At 36.9% G+C, this 27,811-nt stretch overlaps 1 protein-coding gene across 1 annotated transcript; it reads right to left on the bottom strand.

Moving 5' to 3' along the window:
* On the bottom strand, window positions 1–9,867 carry LOC145664452 (uncharacterized). The gene is made up of 4 exons (XM_081731138.1): window positions 9,772–9,867; window positions 4,888–5,126; window positions 2,434–2,763; window positions 1–390 (listed from the first exon to the last, which is right to left on the bottom strand). The coding sequence occupies exons 2-4, from the start codon at window positions 5,102–5,104 to the stop codon at window positions 263–265; spliced, it is 675 nt and encodes a 224-aa protein (XP_081587264.1). The 5' UTR covers window positions 5,105–5,126; window positions 9,772–9,867; the 3' UTR covers window positions 1–262.
* Window positions 9,868–27,811: the final 17,944 nt, after the last annotated feature.

The raw sequence follows: 27,811 nt of genomic DNA, 5'->3' as shown, positions 1-27,811 counted from the left end.
AAAAAAAAAATGATTCAACATAATCTGTTTGTGACTAAGTTGTAAGAAGGAGAAGACGACCGACTTTAATTTAGAATAAATAACTTGGGTATTATTATCACTCAAACACATTTCTTGAAAAACTGTTGTCTTTTGTTCCTACAATAAAAAAAAAAAAAAAAAAAATCACCGTTAACTGCAGATTTCACAGATCGTTAAATCTGCATGACAGAACATCAAAACAATGCGTTCTTAGTTTTATTTTACACTTTTTCTTGCATAACTAATCATTGTTAGTGTTGTTCTTCTGCCTGAGAGCCCGCTCTTTAGCATGACGAAGCCACTTTTTTATTACATCTGATATCTCTGCATCTGTTGATGCCTTGCAATGCTTGTGATACCGCACAGTGCCTGCAACAATAAAAACAAACTATTAAGTAAATGATTATGTACAATATAAAACATGTTCAGAAAAAAGGGTCACAAACTTGCAGGGTAGATCAAAAGAAAAGTTCTTTTAGTAAAGAAACGCGTCGTTTCGGAGATAAAAGCTGCCGAAAACGTGGGAAACTGAACTTCAGAAACTATTTAACGTTATGGTACTAATTAGTGTTGTGTAAAGCGTACACTTGAAGTCATACTTACATTAGTTAGAAAATGCGTGTTTCAAATCTGTACAATGCGTTCGGACGGGATTACTCCGAAAGGCGATACAGAATTTTTTTTAAGGAGTTCCTTACGCACGCATTAGAGTTTTAGAATATATATATTTCCAAATCGAGCAGGTATGACTGAGTGCGAAAGCTTAAACCGCACTTTGTACGGAATGAAGAATGTGGGAGGAAACGGGAGAACCCCGGGAAAGCCCACGCACACGGTGTTTGTCCACCACAAAGTTCACTTGGCGGGGGCTGGGATCGAACCCAGGACCCCAAGCGCCAGAGGTGAAAGCTCTACCACTGAGCCACCGCGGCCCCACTCTGTACGTTGAGTAGTTTATGAAATTCGATTTCCCACATTGTCGGCAGCTCATACTCCGAAACGAAGCGCAAAAGACATGTTTAGTACGGCTTTTTCCTTCTTTTGATGCAATCTTTCTGCCCTGAAACTTTGTGACCCTTTTTCCTGAACATCTTTGTACTTAGTACAAATCTAATAATTGTCTACAATAAGAATGAGAATTTAACACAATCGTCGATCTTGTAATATTTGAGATTTTTGAACTTCCTTTTTAACATTAACCCTCGTTATCCAGGTTATTTCCAAGAGATACGGACGTAGTCATCAGATGAAACTTTTAAGAAACAATACCATTGAGCACTTTTCCTGTTTTTTTTTTTTTGTTTTGTTTGTTTGTTTTTTTTTTTTTTTCAAGGTATTGTTAAGTATGTATCCTACTCCCATAAACGGAGTTCTGGAAATAGGAATATTGCTGCTGTCCATGAAGTGCACGTAAACATAGATATATGACATATAAAGCATGGATATAAAACATTGATACATTATTAACTTTCGGGAATAATCCTCCCTTCTGTTGAATGAAGTCCGAGAGTCACACGAATTTAAAAAGTCATAATAACTAAGTGGACTAAGACGTGAAAACACTGAACTGCACTACTTTGTCACTGTTCAGTGTTTTCTTTACATTTGTTTGTTGCCTTCTTAAGCGTAAATAACAGTGACAATATTTTTTTGACATCAAAAAAGTTGTTTAGTTCAGCTAGTTTCCTTAATTATTTTAATCCACTTGATTTTCCGACTTTATTCAACAGAAGAAGGAAAATTGGCAAATTTTAATTTTATACAATGGAAATTCGCTATCCATTGTTCCTACTTTTCTAGAAATACAAGGAACCTAATATATATTTTCCTTAAAGAAATCTATATTTGAAGTAAAGCATAAATGTCTAATAGCATTAGCATTTCTAAAGTATAGCATAGCACAAATGTCTCCAGTGGATAAGCTCGTCTTGTAATCAAGGGGTCCCGGGCTCAATTCCAGGTTGGGAACAAAAGGTTCGGATCCCTCGTTCAACTGTAGTTCCTGTCCTTAGGACGTCAACATCCCATGGAACGCAATGGGAAATCACCATATGGATTCACCTTACCCACAAACCTTTGGGTCAGACCTGTCTTCGGGCAGAACACCACATCATCATCAGCAGTAGCATAGAATATCATTTCACATTCCTAGAATTACCCTGAGGAAGAAAATATTTTGACTAATTGTCTGTATGTTACCCCACCCACTACAAATAAAAAGGAATGTACCGTATGGAGGGACCCTTGTCATAGAATTGTTGATAACTGGTTGAAAATAAAGGTTACTATTGATATTTCGTGCGTTAGAAACATTTTTACTGTAAAAGCATATTAAGTATTAAAAAAACTATAAATGACAATTTACAAATGAATTGAATTTAAGATCTAATTTTATATATTACTGGAACTAACCTTCGTGTTCTTGGACAGCAGTACTCTCATCTGAAGTGACTGGGCTCCGCTTAGGGGTTTTTGCCATTCCAGGATCATCCACATTGGTGCTCGTCACGACCTTTTTAGAAAAGAGATTCGGTACCGGTGGCAAAGTCTTCTTTATTGTAGAAACACTTTGCTTAATCGCTTCACTAAGGGCAATATCTTCGTCCGAAGATGATGATTGCTGTTTTCTAGCTCGTATGCGACGTTTCTTTTTCTGTATCTCAAAAGATTCTTCATTACCTGTATCAACTTCGGTCTGGTCTCTCCCGAGTTCTAATTTCTCCATCCCACGCTCGTAAGAATCTAGAATGAATATTGAAACAAATTAGAGGGTACTAATATCGCTTCTAATCATGTTCGTCAGTAAAATTATATACAATGTCAGAATTGCTTCGAGTTGAACAAAAGTGAATGCAAGACCATTTTGAACTGACTCACCGTGTTTTCACCTGTTGGGCTTTATTCCAAGAGTGTCACTTAGACCACTTGGGACTTCGCTCCAGCAACTCACTGATTTCTGCTATAGAATCGAAAAATAGTGCTTCTTATAGAGGTTTCAATTTTTTTCCATTTAATGCTTTCAAGTTGACCCCAGAGCCATAACGACGGGAAGGCAGGGAGCACCTTTACAGAATTAAAACCCACCTTTTATTTTTATCCATTTTTACCTTTAGTTGCACTTTTTACCCATTAGGTCTACTGCGCCCGACTTTTGCCTCTAGGGGCACTTTGTTGCGGCCCACGAGAATTTTGCTTACGAAACTGAAATCTGTTATCGTCAAAATTCTGGTTTCGTACATGTATCCCTCAGATCCTTTTTTTCATCCATTTTTAACATGCACTTTGTATACATATGTGTATACAGAAAAGGAGACATTTATTTCTGGCAAATCTTTATATAAAGTTTCATAGTAGCAAAAATATTGATTGGTTCAGTAGTTTTTGCGCCAAATCATCACAAAAACGAGTGTAGATGCCAATCGTAGGAGCTACTACCGCTTCAGCTCAACAAGCAGTCAGAATCTTTTTTTTTTTTTTTTTTTTTTTTTTTTTTTTTTTTTTTTTTTTTTAATGACCACTATGTAACCATCGCTATGATTATTTTTTAAAAAATTACGTTTGGTAACATTCAACGCCTCATTATTATGAAAATTCAAAGAACCCTGAGGCACTGTGAATGAAAACCGTAACCTTCAAACAACCAAAAATTGAAATATCCACATTCCTGCACGTTGAACAGAAGTGCATCATACTTTTAATCATGAACTCCAGGCGAGACAAACAAAAGTTTAAACCAATCGGTATTACGTTCTTGATTTTTTTAGAAAATAAGTTTCGTATACGATGTCACAAATATCCAATGATCAGTATATCACTGATACCGTTGAATAAGTAAAGCAATAAATAGATTTAAACAATGTTAATAGAAACTATCTGCCACTTAGGACAGACCAAATCGTAAGTAAAATATTCTTTGTCTCTACTTTCTGTAATTTACGTTGGTGTTACCTTACTTCATTATAAGGAGCCGTATTTTTTCTAAATAAAATGTTATAATAAAATTTTAGTAGTTTCCCCCATAGCCTCATGGTCAGAGCGTTCGCTCTAAGTGAGTAAAATAAAGTATTACATCTGTATGGATAAACTTTGTTAACAGGTTATTACATGAGTGTTTTTCAATGTAAGAATGCAAAAATGCAAGAATGTCATAGCGAGAAATTGATCCACAAGTGGTAGGTTTTTGACAGCAAATATATCATCTTGGAATTTACTATTACTCTCACCAAGCACGCTCAATTATTGTAAACACAACTTAGTTTACAGTCTCATTTTTATTACGATTACCAAGGATCTTCCATTCACCAAAATTAAACTATACTAATTTTACAGTTTTTCTGTAATATCTTCAAAACAGATAAAGAAATTGAACAGTGTGAACCCAGTGCGCTAGACAATATTATTTTGCATTTTTACGAATCACCTAGCACCTAGCTTTTTACGAATCATCTAGCCGTCCCTTTGCAGCTTATAGGTGTATCTCACAAATCCATGCCGCATCTATTAATAACTACACAGCAAAACGAGAAAGATGAGTCATGATAACGGTATGACATGCACAATAATATTGTCTATTGCACTACATTTCCATTTTTCAAGTTACTTTTTATCGATTTTGAGGATATTACAGAAATACTGTAAAATTAGTATAGTTTAATTTTGCTGTATGAAAGACCCTTAATATCTACAATAATATAAAAAAAATCATACTTTTTGTTTGTGACAGATATTATTGTAAAATTGTACGTTTGACATTTTTTTCTTTTCCTTTCTCTTTTCAGTTTCAATAAATTCAAATTTTAAAAAAATTCCATATAAAAAATCTTTATATAATTAAGAAAGTGGTGAAGAAAATATTAAAACACTCACATGATTGACCAATAATTTCATAAACCCTATGGATACTCCAGTCTTCCTTTGGTTCTAATTTCTCCTCTACTGCCTTATAGTATTTGGTAAAACTGCTGTAGTTCGGCCAATAGCATTTTCTTTTCCCATCTAGTAACCAATTAACCGGCACTAGTTGTATCCCGTCGGAGAATTCAACAACATAATACTGTGCCTCTGGAATCTTTTCTTCAGACATTTTGCACTGACGGTATGGAATTCTATAACAGGTAAAAACGAATAACACAGATGTATAAAGAGTTTAAGCATGCAAAAATATGATAATTTTTTCCCCCCATAACTGTACAGGCTAAACGTATCAGCAACTTTTGTTTATCAGTTCAGTTTGTTTCTCGCAGAAAACTTAACGAATCAGTTGAAACCATTTCAGCTCTAATTTCAAGGACGAAATTCAAACACTGACGTAAAAACAGACCTCGAAATGGACCCGGGGGGGGGAGGGGTCACGGTGGCTCAGTGGTAGTGCTCGGGCTCCCAGGTTTGATCCCAGGCATTGCCATGTGAGCTTGTGGTGGCCAACACCGTGCTCATGGGTTTTCTCCCGTTTCCTCCCACTTTCTCATTCCACAATTTTTTCTTCATCATTCTCCTTCATCGTCCCCTTTAGCCCTATCGCTGGCACAATCGTGGGACGTTAAATTACCCCTTTTCCTTTCTTTCAAAATGGCCCGGACGGCCTTCTGGTTCGTGAAATGCGGGAACCATTCCGTTCCGTCTCGTGAGAAGATTCAATGAACCACACAAAAACTCATACAAATTGAAGCACACTTCAGAAAGTATCTAGCGTTCCGTTTCGTGAAACTTTTCATTTCGAGCCCTGCGTAAAAAAGAATTATTGGTCCATAGAGTGAATCGTTATATTGGGTTATTCTGGTCAATGGAACAGAACGATGCTATCGAAAATAGCAATATATGGAAAATTTAACACGAAACCTATCACATATGCATGAATAGTAAGTACACAAATTGTAAACAAATATTTTGACTTTTGAATTTTTTTTTTTTTTTAAACTACAATCGGTTCAGCAGCTCCTTAAAGTAATATAGACATATTAAGATTACATAAAATAAATTTCTCTGATCACTGGATGACATCATATAGTGTAGCGATTATGACGGCACCGCATTCGATGCTGTCTCGTATTATTGGCCTGTCCCGATACTTTTGCCTAACCCTGAATACATTACCCCTGCTGCTTCCTGACCCTGAGTGGACGCCGAAAGTGGGATGTTCCGGCTAAGGATTGAAACCAGGACCACGCTAATAAGAAACCAAAACTACAATCCCTACACTACGGAACACTTCTAAAGAAATATGCAGCAAAATAAATACTATAAAATATTACCTTACGCTTTTTACATTTGCATTACAGTGCTGCAAATAGAAATGCCTATTGTCGATATTTAATCACTGAAAATTGCCAATATTAATTGACAAGTGACTGCCAGTGACAGTGTCTGGCCACGTAAAAAAACACTACTATTTTTAAACCCAGCTAGTGTGGCCAGTGCCACCCCACCGCACGACAATGTTAAGCTGTTCTAACATTTTCAATGCTCTTGTAGCATCAGTTCCAGAGCAAATACATTTGTCCGGCTAAATTCCATTTCCAGAACAATGTGCGGCGAGGAGGGGGCACTCCGAGAGGGTTTGTTGTTACTGCAAGACAACGCACGCCTTCATACAGCCAAACGGAACGGAACACATCCCCGGGGGTTTAACTAGTAAATTCTCTATCACCCTCCGTATAGCCCGGACGTAGAAGTTTCGGATTCCCCCTGAAGAACACCTCCATTTCCATACACTGAATGATGCACCACAGGCTACACTGACCTATTAGGGAACCTTGAGTAACATTACTTTGAACAGGGCATGGATGATGTGGTGCCACGTTGGAATCCTGGTAGTATTGTAGAATGCATCGAGTGAACTCATTTTCACCTTACACCGTGTTTTTGTAGTGTTTTTTTTTTATTATTATTATTATTTATTTATTTTTTCAAATCCTAGATAGTTGATGATGTTCTTTCCGTTTACAACAGGCTGAGGCAGCTTTCAGCTTTAGGAAAAGGGGTTTATTTGCTTTTTGAATAATGTTCACATTCTTCCTTTTAATTTAACTGTCTACACTAATTCCTCGATTGTTCACACTTCGCTAGGAAACTATGTATGCGAATGATTTTGTGCTCCAAACCGTGTGCTATCATATTACAATTTTGTCAATAGTTAAAATACTGCGAAAATATTACCTTTTTGAAAGCTTTTTTTAAACGTAGACCCTTTATTGCACACTTTCGCAGGTTTTCCACAAAAAACAAAAAAAAAAAAAGTGTAATCAGTTTTGGAAATTTCTCCATTATTTTTAGGCCCCCCCCCCCCTCCTTTTCAAATTCAGAAATTCCGCAGTTCAGTTTGCTGTACTGCCACGCGCTTACCACTACTAAATGGGGACAAAATTATTTTTCCAAGGGTGAAGAAGTCATTGCTGTTTCTTTTAACGGTTCTAGTTATGGTCGATTTCTTGTACTTTCATAGGATTAAATTTGTATACACGACGCCATCTTTAAATGTGAATAGCCTTGCTCAGCTAGCATTGTTTTAATAAATAATTTGGGATTGTTCATTGCACACATGACCCCTTCACATAATGTTATGTTTGTGTGAACGACATTGCTCATGGTCACTTGACACATGTTCCGACCAGTGACAGTTCCAGATTAGAACTGCAAGGAGCGGGCTACACAAGCCGCACCTCGTGTTGCAGATCGTTGGCATACCCAAAAGGGATATAGTACACATGAAGCTGCATCAGTTCCCAAAAGAGCAGGACGCTCATTCTTTTAGGGATTATTCATTGAGTATGTACGAACTTACAAAGGGGGTGACAAAGCGACTTTTATTCACTTATCGACTGATACGAAAAAAAAAAAAAAAAAGAACGTACCTATTCTTTATATCTGCATGTGTAGTGCCCTTGTATTTTAACTATGACTATGTGTGTGTTTGGGGGGGGGGGGGATTTAACGCATATCGCATGTCTTGTGCACATGGATACTTCTTACTACTGCACTACGTAAAAAATTTATGGTATTTCATGTAGAAGTGGTAATAAAACACAGAAGAAACGCAGATCAGGGGGTTCTCATGTATACTATTACCCCCAAAACAACCTTTACTTCCACCACAGGCTATGCTGTTTGGGGGATGATGCAGATATCTAGCCTTTATTAACGTTTTTATAGTATTTTTAAGTACAAGGGCCAAATAGCAGGATTTTAGAATGTGCAAGCTAGTGACTGATGCAATATTAATTTAAGTACACGGACTAAAATGTTACTAAATATAACTCTCCGTGTTCACATTATCAGATAGCCCTACCAAATATAGTCCAGTGTCCAGGTGAAATATGTTTTAAGTAAATTTCAGTGAACTCAATAGAGGAGATTTATAAGTACTTATGGTCAATGTACCGTTGCGGGGTCCAGTGTTTTACGTGCGAAATTTACATTTTTTCCACTTCCCTTGATAGATTAGGTTAACATGGATTTACTAATAGTAATAATAGTAAATAATCATACTTATGACACAACGAATGACATTTACTAATTTTGGCCCTGTACTTAAGAAATACGTCAGAATACTTAACGCCAATCATAATAGGAGGCAAAAGTGGACTGTGTTTTCCTGCTTCACTGAACATCGAGACAGATATTCCACCAAATATCCTTCGCTAATTGGCCAGAAGAACTCCTTCTTTCATACAGTATCGGATGATGCAAATCATCGTTCTTTCGTTCCTAGTGATGTACACAATGCTTAAAAAGGGGGTGCAGTGTGAGTACACTCAGTTTTGGCAAAGTGTCCTTGCAATCAAAACATCCGACTCAGCACCCTCTTTGTGTGCTATTTCCTTATTTCGCTCCAGGTGATGTCTAAAATTCTGAAAGTGGGGTATACAGCCGGGTGTTTTGAATGCAAGGACACTTTACCGGGACCGTGTATGTACTCTTGTACTCAAAGATATACCATCTGCACCGCCCTTTTTAGCATTGTGGACATCATTAGGAACGAAAGAAGATAATTTTCATCATAGTGGACTTCTGGCCAATTACCTATCTTTCCATGGGTTCCTCCTTTTTTTCCAATTCACCTTACATCACCAACCCTTCCTTCCGGTACATCATACTGTTTTTCTGCTAGTTTTGGACCCCCATAACGGTACAAGGGCCGTAATTATTAGTAGAATCTTAATCTAACCTACCGTAAATAAAATGTACTATTTTTAAACCAGTAATTTTCACTGACCAGCATTAATGTGTTTTTACTGCTCCTCCAACAGCCCGCTCCTTGCTGTTCATTGAACTGGAACTGTTACATGTGGGAACATATATCACTGTATTTTCTTTAAAGTAGTACACAAAAGGGTCTACATCCCATTTATCGCATTAGAAGTAACATTTTTTTTTATCGCTACAGTAAACAAACCTAACTTTAACTAACCTATAGTCAGAAATCACAGTTTATGGTATCAAAAACTACATTTTTTTTCTTTCACTGTGACATATTCGATTCTTTTGGGAGGATTGAACTGCATAAATCTTTAAAAAGCACTGCAAGTTATATTATCTAGACTTGAGTCGAGCTATGTTGCATAAATTATCACATTAAATACCTCAATTTTGCTTTGCTCATTTCAATCAGCAACTTCTGTTGTTTCTCGTAACTGCCAAAAATACACGCTGCGACTATCTAGTTCACAAGCAGTGAAATTATTGCACATTTACACTTGATGTGTATTAATCTATTTGCAACAAGTATGTATTGAATATACTAAAATTACTTACCCTATATTCTTCAGCTAAAGCAACCATCACCTTTACAACATTGAGTCTACTTACTTCCATCACGGACCACCTTGCGCAGTGCATCATGGAAACAACTGCATAACATTTCGCGGTCCTCAGCAAAAACAGTGAACGATCGCGCCGCGCTGGAAGTTTCTTCAAACATAGTATGAAATTATTATGTACTGATTGAACTTTATTATCATTATTAATTATCTGAACATTATTACTTCGTTATTGCAGAATTATACAATACGATGGACTAATATACTAATTATATAATACTTTTCTATTATTATATTATTATTTAATAAATAATAATAATAATACTATAATAGAAAAGTATTATATAATTACTATATTTACGGTACTCTTTGAAGAAGTATTTTATAATAATAATAATAATATCAACAACCGCGGGATTATCCTGCCAGGATATCCACAGGATATCGCTCTACTGACAAAGTCGGGATTATCCTGCCAGGATATCCACAGGATATCGCTCTACTGACAAAGCCGGGATTATCCCGATAGGATATCCTCAGGCTATCCTGAGTACGTCCCAATATCCCGTACGACATAGTGACATCAATGGGACTAGTTCAGAACATCCCATGGATATCGGATGCTATTAGGGTATGAAGAAGGGAATTACAACACCACGCACATTCTGATATTTCGCTACTCGGCAACATAAGGAGTTGTCAGAATTTGCTATGAAGTTACTGAACATCCTAGCATCTTCAGCGCAAATTGAAAGACTTTTCTCAAATTGGCCCTTTGTCCATAACGTCACAAGGAACCGGCTCAGCTTCGAACGTTCGAAGAAACTACTTCAAATATACTACACCCTCAAATTACAAGACCACTCAAGTTAGGAATATTAGTGTGATTAAGAGTATTGTGTTCGAATTGTACTAAACTATAATGGAAATGGCATGTAACATCTTTTTAGAATTAAAATAATGGTTAAGTTTTAAATGAAATGATATACTCAGTTTTATTGGAACCAAGTGAAATATATTCAGTATTCGAACTAGGAATAAAGACAAATTGTTTCTTTCCAAAAACAACGAAGAAAGAAGTAGTTCAATATTTTGTTGAGTATTTTCTTCAGTTTTGTCTATTTATTAAGAGCATGACACATTTCTACATTAAAAGTTCAAATGATAGTCAAGTGCTAAGGGAAGTAATATATTTAGTGTTGTTGTTGGACTTGGAAGAAAAGAGCAAAATAAATGAGTTCATTCCGAAAAATGTAGTAAAATGTTCTGTTGGGTGCTTTTATATTTTTTCAGTTGTGTGTGTTTAAAATGAGAATCTAATAACTTTTACATCGAAAATTCAATATGTCCCAGTGCTAAGTGAAGTGGTATATATAGTATCGTTGGGACGTGGAAGAAAAACAAATCAGTTTATTCTAAAATTTCATTATTTCAATATTCTGTTCAGTATTTTTCGTATCAGTTATGTGTGTGTTAGTGTGTAATATGAAGCTGAAATGAGCCTAACAGTCAATCTCTTTTTCTTTTCTACTAGAAGTCTCAAAATATACTGTCTTTTATTACTATGATTTGGCACGAAATCATTACTTTTCAATTTAATGTTTAGGAGATAATAATATTTTAATGCTCAAATAAGAAAACTAAGCTTACAATATAACCGATTATTCAAAATGATTTTAGTTTTAATGAAAGAAATATAGTTTTCTACGTCTGCGTAAAAAACTGGTTTTCTTCATGACGTATATTACTAGTAAATTACGCGTAATTTATGTAAAATACGTAACAAGTAAATTACCTTGCCAACCCTGAATAATAATAATAATAATCAAGGAATAACATAATCGCAATACCAATTACATAAACATTATCTTCCCATTCAGAAAAATTAATAATTACCACGACGTGATTTGAACCCAAGTAGCTGCAATGAGAGTTTCTTGATTTCACTTTTTTTTTTTTTTTCCAAGAAATCGCCCCAACCGGAGTATTGTTCGCCACTTGCACCTTATGTGGTTTCGACGTATTCCAAACACTACAGGAACATGAACACAGAAACACTGAGGACAATTAAAATACCGACCTTGCTCTTCAGAGGAATTCGAACCCCTAGTGGATTGCACCTCATGTTCAGAAGTCGAACGCCCGGGATCACTCGGCTAGTGCCACTGGTTCAATTTGCCACAAACTCCTCGTATGAATATCAGAAAATAAACTAGTAGTTATGGAACATAAACATAGAACTGTCTATTTCTACACGTGTTGATACAATTCAAAGAATCTAAAATTAATTTCTATCGTCTTTTCTTCTTTGGAAATTAGAAGTTATGGTAAATACGAAATGTAATGTAAATCGGTACCATCCCTGCAGCCGATGACCAATGCCGTGTTCAATTCCTGGCGGGAGCTCATTTTGCTAGGATTCCACGTTAATCAGTAGGTCCACGTCTCATATAGCCTCGCTGCTGAACCGGACGTTAAACTCAAAATCAACTCAACTCTTTTCTGGGGGACAAGCATTAATAAGCTTATCTGGGCCCCCTAGAAAAAGATGATTTCTAATTATTGGGCCCCCTTTCTCCAACTTTCTCTTAATCTTTATGGACCCACCGGAGCCTGTGCGACCTCCCGTGCGGCAAGGTTGCAGTTCCGTTAGTTACTCCCTGGCCCCATTCCATACTTTGGCAAAATTATTAAGGGGACAGTATTGATAAATCTCAAAGCCATACGAATAAATATTACTCAAATGGGTCCACGACTCGTTTTTGTTCTATTTACTTTTTGTGTCCTGTTTTGTTTATGTAATGCAGCGAAACTATTTGATGCTACATTTCTAATTTCATGTTCGTATCGTATGTGAAGTAAGAAAATTTTGTCTGAAAATGCCTTCCCCCCGAACGGCGGGGAGCTTCTCTGGGGGACAGTTGCCCCCCACAAGTTACGCCTCTGCCGATGACATTAAACTTGAAGAACAATTCGTGATACAGTGAAACCACCCTTAACGGACACCTCTATAATCCGGACACATTGTTTTGTCCCGGCAAAAATATATGTTACCTTATGGAACAAAACCCTCCGTTTTACGGAAACTCTCAGATACGGACACGGACAGTCATCCCCCCCCAGACGTTTCAATAACCACCTCATAACGGACAGGAATTATTCTCGGTTCTGCGATATATTATTCCTCACAAGCGTATGTATGATGAGTCTAGACCTGGTGAACCATCAAACAGAACAGCTTCAAGCTGAACTTGAGGTTCTTCTTTCTTTCTGCTCGCAATAAACTGCTTTCTGGTGGAAATCAGGGTTGCCAACCATACGATAATTTATCGTGATATACGATAATTTAAGCCTTAGTACGATATACAATAATTACCTACACCTACAATTTGCGATAATAGGTGAATATACGATAATTTTAGAACGTAAACTTTTTAGCAGTTTTTGAATGTGCAAATAAATTGTAGGTGTGCATTAAAGAATTATAAAACACACATTTTAACCAGCGGCGTAGCATAAGGGAACGCCGGTATGCCCGGCATCCCCTCTTAATAAGAAAAAGTACTACGTATTTCATTATATATAAATTGTTTGTTTGTAATTAATACACAATTATTTCCCGTGCAATCTTCTGCATGTGGTCTCTCGCCTTGTTTTGACAAGCGGAACCTGCGCGTACGCGTCACTCAGATGCACATTTTCTGTCTTTCCTCTTGTCATATGCTATGTTCTTTGGGCATCCAGGCCTACTGCAAGCATCAGAGTTTTCGTCTGCTTTCTGTCGAATGCGCATGCCCAACTACTTGTTTCTTACCCCTCTTTATCCCTTGCAACCCTACATTTGCTTTAGATATAAGCTGGCGTATTCGCAATTATTACCAACTCTATCTATTTAGAACTAAGCTATGGTTTCTGTACAGAACATACGAGCTCTAACGTCAAGAAAATAGAACAAAACAGAAATGGTTAGTTCAATGCGTTTTTGAAGTATGTCGCTTATGTAAATGATAGTATAAAAGTAGTTATGCTTTAATAATAATTAAATACGTACATCGTAATTATAGTCCTAATTAAAGCTAAACTATTAATCTTCATCATAAATACATATAAAGCCCAGTGACGTAGCCCGAAACTCTTGGAGAGGACTCATACACACAAGCATATCGGTAATATAAAGCCAAGAAGAATCAAGGTCACCGATCTGGTAGGCCAAGAGAGTCAGCACGCTCCGCCCCTCGCAAAAATTGCTTGGGCCCTTCAGTATCTGGATATCTCACAAAGAAATAGGCATATAGATACAGGCCCCCAGAGTTGTTTTAAGTGCTTTCTATTTCCATCTTCAAATGATATATAAACTCAGCCCCATATTCACGAATGGGCGTCTGAGGTCCGAACCTAAGATGACAAATTTCTAGGGGCATTTTTTTTAAAAGAACGAGATTGAAGTATGGTATGCGGAGAAAGAAGCTGCCCACGAGAAAGAAATGAAGGGAACTATACTGGAAACAATGTTCCTACAACAGTAGGGCCGAGTTTTCTCGTCACAACGGTAGTGACAAGAAGGAGCTGAGACAATTGCTTATTGGCTTCAAACGTAATTCACGCAATTACCTATGTATGCCCCACTAGGCCCGCAATTAGAGGGGCCTGCCCTCTATTTTTTTTTAAACTCTACATTTCCCCTCGAAATAGCTATGTATTGCTGATTGCAGTAGTATTGTATCGCACAAGTGACTAACTTTGGCATCCCCATTTCGGAATACCACGCTACGCTACTGATTTTAACAGTCATCCTCGCCAAAGTAAATCAATAACGATTTGAGAATTGGTAACCCTGCATTCCTGCATCCATCACATTTACGTGGAGGTGGCAATATTGTTTGTTCATGATAGATGGCCAGGGCCGGATTTAGCATTTTGGCGCCCCTAGGCCCAATAATTTTTTCCGCCCCCTAGTTTGGTTAATGTTACTTTCCTAAAAACCTTTGTTAAAAAATTATATCAGGCCTATATGTTAAGTTATGGCTATTTATTTTTATTTCTGGATAATTTTTATTTTTTTTCTCTCGGCCGTGCGCCCCCTGGGAACTTGCGCCCATAGGCCCGGGCCTACCGGGCCTATTGGGAAATCCGGCCCTGTAGATGGCTCTATTATTCGCTCACGTGAATGTTAGGGCCTTTGTTTGGATGTGAAAAACAAAGAAGTTAGAATCGTTCTGTAGCAAGTGAAATTACGTATTGCGTAATTACTTTGCGTAATTAATAAGGATAGTGACACCGATGTGGAGTTCGAAACTGAAGATTACTATATAAGTTTATTATATATTATTGCTATTATTAGTAGTATTATACTTGTTTATACAATTATCACGCCTATAATGAATATACGATAATTTTTTGTAATATACGATAATTTTAAGGACGAAAATCGATAATTTTGCTCTTCGAGGTTGGCAACGCTGGTGGAAATCCTAGAAAACCTTCAATACGCGATAACACTCATGCAGGGTCAGTCGTATGGCCAAGAATTCTATGTGAACTATCTTCCCTTCCCTAACAAATTTAGTACTTTTGCCTCTGAGCCTTGCATCTTACCTGACAATTTCATAGGTAATATAAACAAACATTGTTTATTTTACAATAACATTTCAACGAGCAATGTTTCCTCTCTTACTTTTTTGTTGTTGTTGTTGCTGTTGTTGAAAAGCAACATTTTTCTTTTACTTATGATACTGGAACAATTCGATTAGAGTTTTCCCGGCTTCCTTTTTCACTTTCTTTAAGAGGATATTCTTTGTGATTGGGACTAAGTCAATAAACATATGTACTCCCATATGCCTTTTCATCCATTCCGCCAACGAAGATACCGGCGCGCGCACACACAAACATGTTTCTTCCGCAACCGTACTGAGGATTCTCAGAGGACATTTGCTAATGAGTTTTATTACCCTTGCAGAGGAAAAAATATGCCTTTTTCGCTAAACAAAAGAGTTTAGCCGATTAGTTGGTTTCTAACACATCTTTTGAGAAGGTTCTGATAATATGAAATAATTGAGAAACGCTTACAGGATGATGATATGTACTTAAGAAAATTAACATACACGCATTATCTTTTGCAGTACCGGTATACGAATATATTAACACATCCCCGAACAATAATATTATTTAACAGAAATGAATTTGTCCTTCATCCCTCCCAGTAATTCAAATACGTACTAAATAGAGCATTTTCATACTGAATTTTCCGTACTTACGTTCATACACAATGTGTTTACTGTATATTACAGCACACAATTACCATAGTGAGAAACTACATTTCTGTAACCTCTCTGTAACGGACACCTCTCAATAACGGACAAACATTTATGTCCCATTGGTGTCCGCTATTCAGAGGTTTCACTGTACTTTCTTCATTGAGCAACGTATATATAACTTGTTTTTGAGTTAAACAAGAAAATCTCGAGTAAGTCATTAAGACACTCACACAAGTTACTTTTCTTATTTATATTTTTTATATTTTGTTTATAATTGTTTGTTTTTGTTATATTTGAGTATCTTGTTTATATTTTTCCATAAAACGATTATAACTAGTTAATAGTTTTGGTAGAAGCTTAAATGGCGTGGTAGGTGAGTGGTTAGCACATTGAACTTCTGTAGATCCGTATTGGGATCCCGGCAAGGCTGAAGCTTTTTCAAGTGTTCCCGTTTCAATTTCAATTTCAGTGCATACTCAGTGTGATAAGCAAGATCTTCTCTTCCCTAGAAAGAAAAAGATGTTGGAATGAGGAGAATTGGGGAAGGTCCCTCAATGGAGGCAATCATTTACAAAGTTATTTCCAGTAGTTGTTCTAGATTTGATATTTTCAGCTACTTTCAAGCATTTTCAGATTCATGTGTGATCAGTATTTTTATTTCTTTGAGTATACAGTATATAATGAAATAATACTTTACATACACAGCAATATTGAGGCATACACAGCAGCATTTGATGTTCATTGGACAACACGCTCTGAACCAGAGAGATTGATCTCAGAATGGAGAAATGTTTCGTGCGTCATCTACTCACAATTTTACTTGCATAAAGACTTGACTCAGTGCAACCAACTGCTGTCAGTGCCGAGAAAAGTTACATGTAAATTGGTTTGCATCTATCTAGGCGTTCTCACAACTGCAAAAGACCTGGACCCCAAGTAATGGAATTAGAGCGCTTAGGAGGGGATTACTTTTGTGGCTGGCTGTACGTCTATATTTGTTTCGGTGGAAACGGGCTTTAGATTATGAATCCTTCAACTTTTCTCGGATATCGTAGCAGCAATAGTGCAATATTAACATTAAATTAAACATATTGAGCCTCGGTCTAGTATAATGTATTCATATCCCCCTCCCCCCTCTGCTACACACACAAGCATATCAGAGTTCCCACTCAACATAAATAATCAAATTAACCAATATTTTTTTCTTTTTATGGTTTCATGGTTCAAATATTTTCGATTTTACGGTCGAAAAGTTTAGTACAGAAATCTTTTCTGACCACACAACTTCTATAAAAGCCCCAAATATGGCACCGAAGGGTGGGCGGGAGCGAAAAAGGCACGCCGCAATTGTCGGTACGCTGAAGTGAAGTAATTAAACTTGCAGTCATTCAACCTTACGATACCAACTCAACTGTCCGTAAATTAAACAGTTATAACACTAAAAAGTGAGAATTTTCTAATTTTCAAGGTTTCCAAGGCTTATTCACTGTTTCCACGGTTGGGCGGGCACCAACATCATCTTGAACGAACTTAGACGCAGTTCAACGACGATTTGTTTACAGTTAGGTTCTTCCCTAGTGACTACGAGGCAGAGGATTCGACTTTGACGACTACGTATTCTCTCTCAAATAACGTAACTCCTACAAATCTTCACTGAACTCTCTAATTTTTTTTCTCTGTATGAGTACGACACTGCTACAAACAAAAAATAAACGAGTTATGTGAACATAAAGAGTGCTAACCTTCTTGACGCTGATGGCACACTGATGCAGTAGAGACCTGCATGGGCCGAATTTTTCGGCCCGAGCCCAATTCAGCCCGAACGTACCTAGGCCCGGCCCAACCCGGGCCCGAAAAGGTTTGAAGATTTTCGGCCCGAGCCCGGCCCGGCCCGATAAGTTTTTCAAACTTCTTGGCCCAAGCCCAGCCCGGGCCCGATAAATTTTAAAAGTTTTGGGCCCGACCCCAGCCCGATATTTTTTTTAAAAAATTAGCCCCAGACAGAATCTTTCTCAAAATTTACTACTAAATATGACCTAATCCTCAGGAACATTTTCTAAACTTTGGTTCACAACCTGACGCTTGCCTTCCGAATGGTACCATTGCCTTCTAGAACTTTGCCTGTCATCGAAAGAACAAAAATTCCATTCCCTGTAACAAAAATCTAACTTAATTGATTTTTAGCATAAAGTGGAGATGGCAATATTATTTAGCGACAGGCAGCACATTCCCACCCCTTCTTTTTATATTTTGAGTTCAGTGAAGGTCAAGGTCAGAGCTCAATTTACCGCATAATGCCTGCAATCCTCTATAGTGAAAGTGGAGCCGCTAAGCAACACAAGCTGTAAATAGCTATTGTATTCTTTGCAACATTTTTCACGGACATACTTCTTCAACGTTTGGCTTTATTCCAATTATCGTTTAATGAAAGTCAATAATTATTAAAGAACTGCAATTGATCGGCCCCAGCCCGGCCCGACCTGAAGAGAAATCAGTGTCGGCCAGCCTAAGCCCAGCCCAGCCCAAAGAAATAACAGAGTCGGCCCACCCAAGCCCGGTCCGTGCAGGTCTCTATGATGCAGCGCTCGATATTCTGCTAAAAGTAGGACCATCAATTTTCTCTTTCACTACTTGTATCCCAAGAGTCTCACGAGAAAGCGCCACTTCTTGAGAAGGTGAACTTTCCGCCGCGAAGGAAGAAGTTGGCGCAGGTGGTAGACGTTTTTTTATTTTGCTGAGGGTTCTTCGTACATCATATGTGGCCTCATCTTCATCGGTGGATGTCCAAATTCTCTTAGCTTTTACACGGCGTCTTTTCCTTTCTTCCTCACTATCATCGGCACATGTATCTACTTCGGTATTATTCCCTGCCAACTTCAGCTTTTCCAAACTCCTCTCATAAGAATCTGGAAAATAAAAGTAAGCATTGAGTGGTATATACTGTTCATATGAGTGACATTTTTTAAAAGTCACTGTAGCACCAAAATGTAGAAATCTTCATAACCACGAACATTCGAGGCTCTCAGAATAATAACGACAGCTTCCAACGAAATTTGGTTTTGAGAATATTGACATTATTTCATTCTAAAACTACATATGAGAGCGTAGATATATCGATACTTCAGTATGTGAGAGAACCAAAATCTAGTTTGGGAAGAGTATACCAAATTTTGAGGTTGGTTAAGATTTGCCGTTATTATTTTGAGCGTCTCATTTATTTCCTGAGCTCAAAACACACAGGTACTGAAACTTTTGTATCACAAAAAACTAATAATACATTTGCGAAGGAACTACAAAGTACTACAACGTCTAACATCGAAGCCACGATTGAACTTTACTTTTGAAACTGTCTTCTGGGACGCGAAGGGTGTTTCCATTCCAGAATTATTTTGCTCCGGGTAGCATTGAAAGCCGAACGCTACTTGCACGTTGCAGAATCTTCGGTAAGACATGCATGACAAACGTTCTGAGAGGGATAGGAGCATCCTCCTGCACGACAATGCTAGCGCGCACAGAACACTTTACGAGGAATGCGGTGGCTAGAGTTGGGTCGGACGTACTTCTATACCATTTTTCCAGGTCGAGTTGGATTAGACTACAATTTGTTTCTCTTCTTGAAAGAACACATGCCAGAAAGGAGTACGCCAGCAACAAGGAAGTCGAACTTGAGGTTCTAAACTTCGTGCGAAGTGACCAAACCGGACTTATCCAAGAAAGGAATTTTCAAACTACTGTAACTTTGTCAAAAATGTGTACAACTCAATGGGACATATTGGAAACTAAAAAATTGCACTCAAATATAGCGAGTACTTGTGCTGGGATACAGTCTTCAATTCTTTTATTATTATTATTATTATTATTATTATTATTATTATTATTATTATTATTATTATTATTATTATTATTATTATTATTATTATTATTTTAAGGTGACCATGATTAGCAGTACGGCCCTTTACTTATGTCGATTTTTCAGAACAAGATCTGCACTTTAAAAAATACGCCTTTTGGCACGGTCTTAGAGAGGCAGATTTCTGTAACGTTTTTAAAATAATCAAACGGCCAATACTTTGAAATGTCTATATGGATCATTCCGCCCTACAGCCACATCTAAAGTATTGTAACTACCCTTCTTATATAGGATTTGGTCCCGATTCGTTAATATTATGACAAATATGTAATTTTAATATTTACAAATGGTCGCCATTTTGAAAATTTCCCATCAGATTACAGGGGTTAACTTATTCACTCAAGATATCTAAATAACCAATTCTTGTACCAAATTTTATTCCAATCCATTAATAATTACAATTATCTCCTTTACAAAATAAATTATATTGGATATATAGACATATAAACATTTGGATTGACAGTAGTTTTCGTTTTGTAAGATGATTGCATGAAGTGCTTCTTTCTTTTTTAATTTTCTAAGATGAGAGTAATTACAAAAGATTTCTAAAGAAATGTACCTAAAACTCTAGCTATTCGGGAAATACACTTATTTTATGTTCGGCGATTACTTTGCGGAACTACATCAGGTTAACTAGTAGGAACTGCATCTGCTACAGTGGTTCTCAAACTTTCCGACAAGGCGGACCCGCTGTTCATTCGGAAAGTGATCTGCGGACCCCCTTACAATGATATCTGAAATTTTACATGGTATTTAAAAAAATATACCGGTACTAATTATAATTACCAATGTGTAATGTCCAATATATGTTTGCGTTTTCTCTCCATACTACTTGATTTCGCCTACAACATAAAAGGAAAATACCATATTGAACCATCAACAGCATACTTGATTATCCGTATATAGCTAAAAAAAAAAAAAAAAAAAAAAAAAAAAAAAAAAAAAAAATCCGATGCGATCACCTCTAGATATCGAGGCCCGTAATCATTAAATTCCTCACATCACATTAGTAAGAAATCTTTTTAAAAAAATAAAAAAAGAAAACCTTAGAAACGAAATAACACAGGTAACTCCAGTATGACCTACTTTCTTTCAAGTAAAGTTAATGACTGGCAGTGTTGGTAATTTTTTTATTTTTTATTTATTTAAAATAGGTAGGTTATTTAATTTAGAATAAAGTGAATTTTTTTTAATGACTAAAGGTATATTAGGGATGGTGATTCAATTAATTCGGCCACGATCTCGAGGAGTGACTGCGACTCAATCAAACTCGAGATCATAGGTCAACCTTTCCTACAAACGATTTCCCACTCAGGCACAATTCTTTTACCAGTCTGCCCATTAAGCACAAGGTTGAACTAAACCAAAATAGGCAACGCCTCTGAACAAGGGACCGTGAGATAGGGAAATTAATATATGATACTAGCCGAAATGCCCGTTCTTCATACGGGGAGAATAGGTATATGGAATGCATTTTACATCTCTAAGGATATCACCCATGACGCTTCTAAAGCGAAGACCACCGAAAGTTGCGCTATTTATCTGAGCACCCCCAAAAACTGGATTTGATATTAATATTTGTCATTTTTGGTTATCTTTTCAAGGGGACAAGAGTAGAATTCCTGGTTAATTCTACCGATCGCAAGAAACTAATAATACATTTGCGAAGGAACTACAAAGTACTACGTCAAAGCCATGATCGAACTTAACATTTGGAACTGTTATCTGGGACGCGAAGGTGTTTCCATTGCAGAATTATTTTGCACGTATTGGTATTTTTCACTTTTAAAGTTAACATTTCTTACGATAATATTGACTAGTCAAGTAAAAAGAATCTAGCAAGCATTTTCATTTAAAAATTCGTTTACCTACTACAATGTAGTAAAAGGAACACAGCAAATGAACCACAATTAAGCGACATCTTGTAACATTTACTCTCAATCTGAGTTAGAGGCCAAGATTTCAATTCTGAAATCGTGGGACGTAAAACTCGAAAATTTCATTTCATTTCATTTCAGTTCTGAAACTCCTTTGAACATCTTTATTTTAATCATAGAGGAGTCACATGGACTATCATTTAAATATTCCCTGCCAATAATTCGAACTGAATCATTGGATGAGCAAAAGAAAAAGAAAAAGAACACTGTCAGGTTTACGTCCCACTTTTATGCCGGTTTAGGCTAAAGGAGACGGTGAGAACGAGAAATGAGTGAAATGGTGGAATGAAGAAAGTGAGAGGAAATGCGAGAACCCCGAGAAAACCGACGAGCACGGCGTTTGTCCACTACAAATTCCATACGTCGCGAGCTGGGATCGAACTCATTTGATGAGCAGTGTGCAAAATTAAATATTTCAATAACCTGTTCGATATTCACAAGCAGCAATTATTTTGACGTTTCCATGCCAATTGAACATTTTTGGATTACTCTGGGGCATTACAATATTCCATACGTTACGTTCCAGGGACGTCCACGACATATTTCATGCTGTAAACAACTGATACTTCCAATACCCAAACAAATCAAGCAAACTGCCGTTCAACATTGGATGGAATCAACCGCAAAAATCATGTCGAGTGTGGCTCAGCAACCTTTATGAACAACATTAAATGCAGAGTCCCACTGGACGAAGACAAAGAACCGCAAAGATGAACATTGTTTCGTTTGAGCAAATTCTGCAAACATTGTGATTGCGGTAGTTCTAGGCTTGCATTAAAAAAAAAAGCCATATTCTTTTCTGTAACTATGTACCGTACCGGATATATTTATTATGGGTTAAGTGCCGTATCGCCGGACCAATTTTAGGAAATGTACCGGCTAAATTGGAGAATTTATTTAAGTTTGTGAGAAGGAATGAGTGAAAGTGTGATAAGTGAAATAGTAAAACTGAAGAAAGTTGTTGTTTTTGATGTAAGCGGCACAGTATGTAGAGGCGGAAGGACTATTTCGCGGAGAGGTACATTTCTTATGATATAGTAGCACGAAAGTTATGGCGTTGGGGAAGAAGTAAGAGCATTTCGAGGGCTATTTAGCGGAGTATTTACTTAAAGAAAAGAAACCCGAGGAAATTGTTGTATACGATTTTCTTCCTGAAATTGGAAAAGTTTACACGCCGTTTGAAGGTAAGTGACCTCCAACTGAACCGGAATGTATTTCTGCACAGTGTACAGCAGCTGTATTGTATGTTAACAATTGAAGCGTTGCAAATATGAACCCATGACAAGTGCTATTGAAATTTCTATACCTGCCAAAACCTACATGATGTCACTACCCTCGCTTATGCGTATACTCTTCGTCGCTGACGCACCTGCCTCCTTTGGACGCTTCCCCTTGCTCCGCTCGAGTCCCCATGCTGCGCTCCTGCCCTGACTCGGTTAGATAACGTTCGTGCTTTAGTGGCCATCTAGCACAGGTTGGTTTGTGTTTGTGGACTAGTATATATGCCCGTAACGTAAAGTAACGTCATCTAACGTAACTTAATGTAATCCAACAGAATACAACCAAATGCAGTACATTTTGGTGCTTTTTTCAGTTTTCAAAGTGGTCCGGCGATAAGGCACTAATGCCTTCATTATTCCAGCTTGCCAAGTTTTTCACTAAACCAAAAATACAGTGTTTTAATTTAATTTGCATATCAATACAAGGAGTGAGTAAATCAGATATGAATTATTTTTCATTCCAGATCCGAATCATTCTTTTTTAACCACTTAAAAGTACCAACTGATTTAAACCACTTTCAGACAACTACAGATTTCCGGCTCCAGTCTTCTGGAATGGCACTAGTTTCGAGGGGTTAATCCACCGCGATTAATTAATGAACGAATCCTACCATAATATTCTTATTACTACTAACTACCCCTACTAATACTTGCAAACATAGGCCTATCCTGCTTTTCCACTATAGGTTCCAACACCTTGATTATGAGAGGAACGTAAAGTTTTATAAGATGTTATCAACTGAAAAAACTATTGTACACCACTTTTCTTGCTTTAAAAGATACCCTAGGACATTCTGTTGTTTCTGTGCAGTACAGGTTAATTATATGACATCAAACTTACGTGCTATAGATGCGCTTAGCATTTCACTTATGTGTTTATAGTATCTTCATGTGGTTTACACAGTGTTTAAACGTCTAGGATTCTATTAAAAAAAAACGGTTATAGGTTACAACACGACCTTCTTCCCCAAGTAGCATTTTGGGTTGGCAAATGGTTGGGCCAAGCGACCATAGTTGGTTGGCCAACGGTGATTTTGGCGGTACTGCAAATCGTTACGCCAACAATTATTTGCAACGTTGGGCCAACAGTAGATTGTGTACAGTTGGCCAACCAACCAATAGACGACAGCGTGCCAACCATGAAGGAGTTGGGCCAACGAAGTACCTACGAAATGCAACGTGAAAATCACGGTTAGCCAACCGTTATTATACTACAATGGTAGAATGATGGCCCAACAGTTTGAAAAACAAAGTGCCAATAATATGCCAATGCGCAAGGCGCAGTTGGCCAACAATCATGACACTACAATGGGCCAACTAACTTTAATTGCCCCTCATACTCACCCACCCCCTCTCCTCTCGTTCTTTTGCCATGCATTTCAGGCGCTTCTGTAATGCTGTACAGTACTCTTTTAGTTGTGCCTCGTATTTTGTAAGTATCCCCGATGGATATGAGTAGTTACGCTCGTTGCCTTGTAATCAGGGCGTCCCGGTCGGGCCAAGTGGTTCGGATCCCACATTAAACTGCAGTAGTTCCGTCCATCATCCCATGCAAGACAATGGCAAACAACCATGGGTTCACCTTGCTCAGAGACCTTCGGGCAGAATACCCATCATGTCTGTGATCTGCGGTGTAGCTAATTAATTTCATTTCAGTAACACGGCTATATAATTACATCTACCTCAACAGGAAAGGTATTTTCTTGAGTATGTGTGTTACTGAAATGAAATTAATTAGCTACACCGCAGATCACAGACATGATGGGTATTCTGCCCGAAGGTCTCTGAGCAAGTGAACCCATGGTTGTTTGCCATTGTCTTGCATGGGATGATGGACGGAACTACTGCAGTTTAATGTGGGATCCGAACCACTTGTCCCGACCAGGAGTCGAACCCGGGGCAATTAATGTGGGTGAGTATGAGGGGCAATTAATGTTCGTTGGCCCATTGTAGTGTCATGATTGTTGGCCAGTAATAGCTTAGAAGCTATGAGTTAGAACGTAAAGAGAACGATACAGCAAGGTTTTTCAGGGTGTCTACTAAAATTCCAAAATGAAATTTCGTGATCTTTTCTTTACCAAATCACACAATTTCCTAACATTCTCAAGAGCGAATTTGGGTACAAATTAGGCCGAATTTTCATCTATGCGATAGAAGCGTACTTTACTAGCGATTTGGTAGCGTCTAAAGCCGATCATATACATTTTTGGTGATGAATTTTGACGTTTTATAAAACAAAATTTTCCAATATGTACTTACATTTGTACAGTTTAAAAAAATCGTGACCCAAAAGCTAAATTTCGTGACCGTTTTCTGATTTCGTGACTTTTTCGTGACTTTCGTGACCGATAGACACCCTGTTTTTGGCAAAACAACGGAAAAATAAGGGTGAGGGGAAGTGAAGGAAAAATTATCATTATGCGATAAATTATCATCATGCGATAATAACAAATAAAAGCAAAGATTCTGACATGCCGTACAATCGTTAAATAGCTGCACAGTAGGACCAAAACTATATTTAAAAAAAGGAAAAAACACTGGATAATACTGCGTTTAATTATAAAAAAAAAAGATTATGCCGAGTAGTCAGCTGTGATTGAAAATTTAAAAGAATATTTAGGAAATAATAGAATAAAATAATGTTATACAGTATAAAGGAACATTTTTATTGCACCAGCTGTACACTGAAATACTCATATTACATCATATTCTCATGCAGGAGACCAAAGAACACATAATATGTCTCACAATAATTGAATCACATAAACATAAAAAGTATCGTTACAAAAAAAAAAAAAACGCTAAACTTGTTCCTTTAAAGAACTGCATTGCTTTCAATATGGTGTATTCATAAGATAACGTTTGTGATTACAAAACATAAAACTATGATTAAAAGAACTGAACATTTATCTCAAAGTAAGTATTGCTTCCAAGAATTCGGAGAAATATAAATCTATATTGTACTCATCAATTTACAGGATCAACGCTTTAAGTAAAAGAATATTTATTTTCACTAACCTTTTCTGCTGCATTCACAACCATCCGCAGGTGCCGTTTGAGTCAAGTGCAAACGAACTTTTCAATATTGATTTGTTGTTTTAGAAAATGCTCCTAATTTTACACTTACTTGAAATCAAATTTGCCTAGAAACGTCACCTAAGGGTAACTGTGTGTAAATCCTGCAGAAATTTTAACGAAAACAAATATTCCTTTACTTATTCCAGTAAAAATTTTCAATTTGTTTCTTGGTCAGTTTCTCATAAACGAAAGCAGATAATGAACTGTAGATTAACATGATCGTACTAATAGACCAGACGAAACTTGTTTGAATCATCTTCAGTGTTGCCATCTTTAGAAATTCGCAGTGTTGCCAGAATGCTAAAATCACAAAAATCTCGGTTAAGACAGACAATCTTGGATAGAACAATGAACTCAATAGCATTTAATGACAAATTATATTGACTTCCAACGCTGTGAATTACTTTTTAAATATTTTTTTTTTCATTTGCAATAAACATAATTGTGTTTTTTCGTGTCATTCTGTATTATTTTGCTTACTACAAAAGAAATAAAAATATATAAAAAGTGTTTCCAGCGTTGGAATCAATATAACTTGCCATTAAATGCCATTGAATTCATTGTTCTATCTGCTGTCTTAACAGAAATTTTTCAGATTTAAATATTCTAAAAACACTGCAAATTTATAAAGATGGCAACATTGAAGATGATTTAAACTAGTTGCGTTTGGTAAGTTACATTTCATTCTCTGTTTTCGTTAATGAGAAACTGACAAAAGAACCAAAGGTCCAGTCCACTCTTAAGGCGTGGATCGTGTAAACTGGTGAGTAGGATGTTAACTCACGCAGCATGTGCAATATCTTGATGGTCAAGTCATATTTAAGAATATTTGATTTTTTTAAATGATTTTGTTGAAAATTAATTGACTTCTCCATATCGGTGGAAACTCGTTCAAGAATAAGCAAGAAATGAATACAACAAATGCACTCAAACTAATACTTACATGCTGCAGAAAAAGATTTAAGAAAAAAAAATCCGAACTAATCCTTGGACCCTCTAGGAAATAGGACAATAATAGCACTCACAAATAGAATCAGTTTTCTCTTTGTGAGTGTTATTATCGTGGTATTTTCTTAGGGGGGCCAAGGATTAGTTCGGAAATTTTTCATCGTTTTCTGCAGCATGTTTTAAATGTAAGTACTTCTTAAACTTTTTAAAAGCATTTTGCCCTTCATCCTGATTACAGAATATTTGGTTTAGAATCTTAAAATTACTGCTGAAGTGAAGTGATTTCTGCTTGTCCTACTACTATTACTAAAAATTACCATCGTGCGAATTATTTCTTTATTCCTAAAAATAGACACTGATATATTTGAACGCTTGAAAGCAGTACTTGTGTTACTATCGTCACTACTTTAGAACAAATTGGGGTTATGCACAAACTTACACCACATCAATATATATACTTCGTGATACTACAGATATAGATGAACTGCTTGTTTCTTGTTATCATTTTTAGCAATCAAAAAAAGGTTTCCATATTACAATATGGAATACAAACAAAAGATTTATTACAAACTGGAATAGGTAACTTGTCACATTTTTTATACAGATCTGAAGAGTAAATAACAATTTG

Source organism: Thermobia domestica, chromosome 11 (assembly GCF_964235325.1).
Source record: "Thermobia domestica chromosome 11, izTheDome1.hap1.1, whole genome shotgun sequence".
Classification (NCBI taxonomy): Eukaryota; Metazoa; Arthropoda; class Insecta; order Zygentoma; family Lepismatidae; genus Thermobia; species Thermobia domestica.
The sequence above is the reverse complement of the archived record's forward strand: the minus strand, read 5'-3'. Positions and strand labels throughout refer to the sequence as shown.

Excerpts from the sequence above, each read along its gene's own strand:
- LOC145664452 (XM_081731138.1), bottom strand. The coding sequence starts at position 5,104 with ATGTCTGAAGAAAAGATTCCAGAGGCACAGTATTATGTTGTTGAATTC. Across the intron at positions 2,764-4,887 it reads TGAAATTATTGGTCAATCAT|ATTCTTACGAGCGTGGGATG; the intron begins GTGAGTGTTTTA and ends TATTCATTCTAG. Across the intron at positions 391-2,433 it reads TGCTGTCCAAGAACACGAAG|GCACTGTGCGGTATCACAAG; the intron begins GTTAGTTCCAGT and ends TTATTGTTGCAG.